This window comes from Pseudonaja textilis, chromosome 4 (assembly GCF_049901715.1).
Source record: "Pseudonaja textilis isolate UNSWEBS1 chromosome 4, rPseTex1.2, whole genome shotgun sequence".
Taxonomy (NCBI): Eukaryota; Metazoa; Chordata; class Lepidosauria; order Squamata; family Elapidae; genus Pseudonaja; species Pseudonaja textilis.
In genome coordinates, this window is record NC_141993.1 from 25460321 (window position 1) to 25466320 (window position 6000).

The 6000-nt window shown below is 34.8% G+C and overlaps 1 protein-coding gene across 2 annotated transcripts in view; it reads left to right on the forward strand.

Annotated features, from left to right (window-relative positions):
* Positions 1–3372, forward strand: part of HECTD2 (HECT domain E3 ubiquitin protein ligase 2) — a 43135-nt gene extending 39763 nt beyond the window's left edge. For both annotated transcript variants that reach the window (XM_026710569.2, XM_087932415.1), the window contains exons 17-21: positions 67–154; positions 320–426; positions 1180–1295; positions 1379–1522; positions 2354–3372. In XM_026710569.2, coding sequence (XP_026566354.1) covers positions 67–154; positions 320–426; positions 1180–1295; positions 1379–1522; positions 2354–2474 — 576 coding nt within the window. In that variant the 3' untranslated portion in view covers positions 2475–3372. The remainder of the gene's footprint in view (positions 1–66; positions 155–319; positions 427–1179; positions 1296–1378; positions 1523–2353) is intronic.
* The last annotated feature ends 2628 nt before the right edge of the window (positions 3373–6000 follow it).

Here is a 6000-nt window from a genome sequence, read left to right on the forward strand (position 1 = left end):
ATTTCCAATGAGGTATTCCAATCTTAGTCTGTCACTGCATCTCACTAGAATATCTTGTCTTATCAGGTTTTTCAAGAGGAATTTGGTGTCATAAAGTGTTATGATTTAAAACCTGGTGGTGATAAAATACCAGTTACCAATGAAAATAGAAAAGGTATAGTATAATATATAGAAATCATTTGAATTAATTTGAGCTGTTTTCAAAATTAAATCTGATAACAATGCATTAATTTTAAGTACTGATTATTAGAGTTTCAAATCCACTGCAGTAAACACCTGGGATTAATAGCGGCTAAAAGAAAATCTATTTCTTTTTCAGAGTATGTGCAGCTCTATGTAGACTTTCTTCTCAATAAATCAATCTACAAACAGTTTGCTGCATTTTATTATGGATTTCACAGTGTCTGTGCTTCCTATGCATTGATGGTAAGAATAAAAAAATATTGAACAGAAAGGTAGAAGGCTGTATACTTTGGAGAATACCTATGCGTACATATAGTCCTTGACTTAGTGACCATTCAACATTACAAAGGACACCCCCCTCCCTGAGGGTACTTAATCTGGTTCTGAAGTTCTGACAGAAGGGGAAGTTAGTATACAGTAGTTCGTAACTGAATGTTCAGTTTAGGAAATCCTGGTTAAATTACTGCTGTAAGAAAGATATGTTTACGGGGAGCTTGTCATTTTGTAAAGTATGACTTTTTTTCAGTGTAGATGTTACTTACTCTTGTGCTAACCAGAACAATTACCAAAAAAAAACACAAATTGGTGATTAATAATTATAATCTATTTATATAACCAAGAAATGTAAGATTGTATTTAAGTCTTTAGCAGTGAGTGTAATTAAATTAGTTTAATCTAGCATACTGGAGTGTAAAGCTACTGGTAAGATTGCACTGAAGAAATTTTGATTATAAGCAACTTTGAATTTGACAAATATTTGTATCTTTGTTTAATTAATAATTATTTTATTCATTTAACCTGGCTTTATATCCAGTGTTATGAAATTTTATATTTAGCCTGAACCTTAATTTAATAATAATTTTTGCTGATATCTATATTTTCCTCATTTTCCCTATAATGTTTCCTTTTGTTAAGCCTGAAATGAAAGATTAAGAAACCTCAAAAACTACAAAGGAAAAATATTTACCAATTTATACAATTCATTTTATTTTGCAGCTGCTTCGTCCTGAAGAAGTTGAAATTCTGGTATGTGGAAGTCCTGAGTTGGATATGCATGCTCTCCAGAAACACACACAGTATGATGGCTATCAGAAAACTGATCTTACTATCCGGTATTTTTTTTTTTTTACTCTTTAATCGAAAATATAGAAACTGATTTTGAGTTGAAACTAACACTGTTTTATATGAAATTTAGGAATTTCTGGGAAGTAGTACTCGAATTTCCTCTTGAACTTCAGAAAAAGCTCCTTCATTTTGCTACAGGAAGTGACAGAGTCCCCGTAGGAGGAATGGGAGACCTCAGTTTTAAAATTTCAAAGAGTGAAGCATCCACAAACTGGTAAAAACGTTGGCTTATACTGTTATTGTTCTGGCTTGTAATCAGACATTACAGAATCGAATTAATGCATGTAAGCCAGGGAGAGAGTCATTGAAACTGTTGCTTGCTTACCTCCCATCTGGACATCTAAAAGTAGATGGTTGCTTCTTTAAATGGCCCAGGCGACAGGTCAATTTACAAAACTGTCAGGAATTCACTAAAAATAAATGAAAGCAAAAAGAACGTTCCAGGACCAGGACCCAATCCATTCTACTCCTCTTTCCTACTCAGTCCTTCCACAAAAGCAGATTGAGATTGCCATCCCCCTTTTTCTCCACCACAAAATCAAAAATAGGGTCAGCAGCATCTCGGCAAATGTGACGATGCCAAAATGTTGACATGGGCAGGTTACCCCATAAATGGCATGATTACGCTTCTACAGGTATCTGCCTGATGCAAGTCTAAAAGTTTCAGGACCGCATATTGATGAAATCATGCACATCTTGTCCTTTGCTCACCAATGCAATTGACCACGATTAGGGGATCCATCATAATATTTAACTACTCCCTGGTTTCAGATGGGTTGAAGTAAAATTATACTGAACTGCTAAACATTGTACACTTCAAAGCTATCGATTGCTGGTAAAGAAATTCTACTTCTCTATTCTTCGAACATTCTTCCTTTGTTGTAATGGAGGGGGTCACTTTGAATTCAAATGAATATAGAGCCATCTTATTTGCAGTATAGCATACATATTTGTGCATGTTCCATGCTGGATTAGAGCCATGTTTTAATATAGTCATCTAAATTATTTCTTATTTAATATGCATACCTTCTTTTGCTTATTTTAGGTTACCTATTGCCCATACTTGCTTCAACCAGCTCTGCCTGCCTCCATACAAGACGAAAAAGGAACTGAAGCAGAAGTTGACAATTGGGATCTCAAATGCAGAAGGCTTTGGTTTAGAATAAGACAACTTTTAATAAGCATAGCGGATGTAGCACCTGCTTTCTTCTGTGCCTTTAAAGCTTCTTATGTTTCAATCTCTCAATACTGTGATAGTCTTACTTAGAACTGCGTGAACGTTGTTGTTTTATAAGGAGTGCATTCTTTTTTCTGTATAGAAATATGTTTAGTCTTCCTTATAGAAATTTTGTATAAAAGTCTTAATCTTTGCAATATTTGATAGACCCTGTCAGAACTATCAAATATCTGATGCTATACAGTCATCTAATCTAAGAGAGACAACGATCAAGAATTAATCTCTTATCACCTCAAATTGTTTGCACTACAGGGATGAGGTTCAGAGTAAATTATTATTGCTCACAATTGATATAGTTCATATACAGTATATTCCACTGCTAAGTGCAATATAAAAATTGTAATCTGCATGATCAGTTAAGCCCATTTTCAGTTAATAACAAACTGTAGCTGTTATTTATCTGAGACAAATTGAAACAAATAATGTTTTAAAGATAGATTAAATATTATTTTGGTTTTCCTTTTCAGAGTAAATTATTAATTTAAGATCATGTAAATAATTGCCCACGGGCCAATATGTTTTTGATAATACCATTTACAGATAAAGGTTTATTTTTACAGGGTTTCCAGTGTTAAATATTCCAGATTTTTACAACTGAACAGAATTGATTGTATAAGAATGCAAAGACTGCTATCTTACCATTTTAAATTTATCTAAATTTAATGGACTAACTGTAAGTTTTAAATTGCATGTATATGATACCAGATTGATAGATTTGGCTATTACGTGTTTGTAATTCCAATTTAAACAAGACGATTGAATGTTTAATAATAACAAATTGGATTTGTTATTTGATTAAAAACAAGTCACTTTGGCACAACGAAAAAGTAGTTTTAATATTTTTAAATTATGCATCTTCACATTACTAACACCACATTTCTTACACAAGATTTAAAATAAACTAAGCAACTTTTTGTATAAAAATGAATGTAATTAAGCTATAGTAAATACTCTAGCTTTTATTTTATTTCTTACCTTGGAGCGTGATAGCTAATAGCCAAAATGGCTCTTAAAGCTGTGATTCATTTCCAAAGTTGTTGCTACAATCTTCTCCAAGTACCACAGGCTAGAGCTGAGCATTATCTCCAGGATATTCTTTTCATGAATATATTTGGATGACAACTGCTGAAAATAGAAGTGGGAGTAGGAGCTGTGGTGGCACAGAGGCAAGAACGCAGTATTGCAGGCTCCGTGGTTTACACAGTGTCAGCGTATAGCCCCCAACTATCTGCATCCTCATTTGATTGATCACAGAAGAATGGAAGGCTGAATCAACCTTGAGCTGGTCAGAATCGAACTCCTGGCTGTGAGCAGTGTTTGCCTGCAATAGTGCCTTCTAACCACTGCACCACTATGGCCCCTTTTGCTTCTTTCTCTGGGAATTTGTACAAGTCAATAGTTTGGACAAAAAAGAAATCTTATTACTTATTCCTTTTTCTGCAAGTACTTTGTTTTATGCAACTTACCAGCTTTATAATGGTTTCAAGATTATTTTGTTGTGCATGGTTGTGCCTGCTAATATCTACTGATTTGGGAGATTTATTAGTAGCAAAGACCATACTTGGCAAAAATGTAATCAATGTTTAAATAATATCTAACCTCTGTAATATGGCAGTTGTCCAACATTAGACTCCAGCTATTGCTGCAGAAAATGAGAAGATTACCAAGTGGTTAAATCAAATCAGAATTCAACAGAACAGATGTGCTGCTTGTGGTTGGGAGAATAGTAAGTAGAGAATGTAGGCGGAGTTTATGGCCTGGAGTGCCAAAGCAGGAAACTGAAGAATCCAGTCTAGATGTCAGAACATACTGTGGACATTGTCAAGAAGAGAAGAGAAGCCAAAGCCAAGAAGGAAATTCTCTGGAAGGAGCCTAAAGAGTTTCAGAGAGCGGTTGAATGATACAGCAGTATTGCAGCATTCAAATGACATTGAAGATGGAAACAGACACAGAGACAGTTTTCCAAAAAAAGTGTTTTTTTTTCCCAGAAGGAAAGTAAATTAACTATGGAGATTCTCGATCATCCAGATCTTGGTTGCCTCAAAGGTGCTTTTTTCAAAAGGCAAGTCGACTTATGTTTTTTTCTGAAGGAAAAAAAGATCCTTTGCTTCATCAGTTCAGGTGGGGCGTAATGAAAGGATTAATTCTGATAATCCTTCCATTTCCCCGCCCCCCCCCGCCCACCCAGTGATCATCCTGTCAGAACTAATCCTTCCATCCCCCCATCATTCAGCTAGAACTGATGAAGCTTCTTGGATGAGAAGCAAAACAACTTCAAGGAAAAAAACATAGTCCAATCTTTTGAAAAAGCACTTTTGAGTCAAGGGGAGGTTTCAGCCTCAAACTGGTATACTAAAGGATGGCCATGGACAAATTGTCACTCGTTCATAGATCAAGCAAAATGGAAGGAATATATTGAAATTCTGTGCAATAGGGAAGTCAACATCCAAAATACCTTAAAAAATGTTTGTTATTTACAAGAACCTATAATATTAGAAGATGAAGTAGGTCAGAGTTCTGGTCATTATCGAGATAGAAAGCTACAGAAATTAATATCTACAAAAATATGGCCAGCCAGAAATTTAAAATTGTAGCTAAGCTAGGCCACAAAAAGTGGTAGATGCGAACAGTTTGGAAAAGCTTAATCTGCATACCAACATCAAAGAAAGAATTAAGACAGTCTGCAAACCTACACGACATCCTTAATGTCAAATGCTACCAAAATAATGCTCAGGATCATCTAAGGCGGATTAGATTAAAAGAAAAAGAAATACCAGATGGTCAGGCTGGTTTTAGAAAAGACCAAGGAATAAAAGACATTATGACTGACACACACTAGATAACTGAGAAAGTTTTTAAAAAAACAAATAACCAATTCTATAAATCTGTGAGGCAGATGAGCATTCCCAAAATATGATAAATAAGAAAATAAAAATAAGTCAGTATGTACTTCATTGAGAAAGTAATTCATTTGTGTCAACCATGTCAATTTTTGGAATATATTTAAGAATCTGGCATTCCCAGAACATCTCATTGCCTTCAGGAAAAACATACAGGATAGGAACATTCAAAGTGGCAAGCCAAATTAACTCCAAGTAGGAAAACAAGTTTACCAGATACTCTCACATAATTTATTCAATTTAAATGCTTAATATATATTGAGGAATACTGGGTTGGAAAAAGGCAAGAATGCAAAAAATCAGGAGAAAAAACATCAATAACCTGCACTTACCATAGAATCAACCAGCCTTAGGAATAATAATGAAGATACTACAATGGTGGATAGTCTCCACCTCTTAGGAGCAACTGTGAACCATAAAGGAACCCAAAGTCAATAAATGCCCCAAACTAGCACTTGGTGAGATAGCAACAGTGGCCTTGGAAAAAAATATTCAGATGCTGTGAGATGTCTATGCCTGCAATGATTAGAATGCTGTAGGGAATTGATTTCTTTG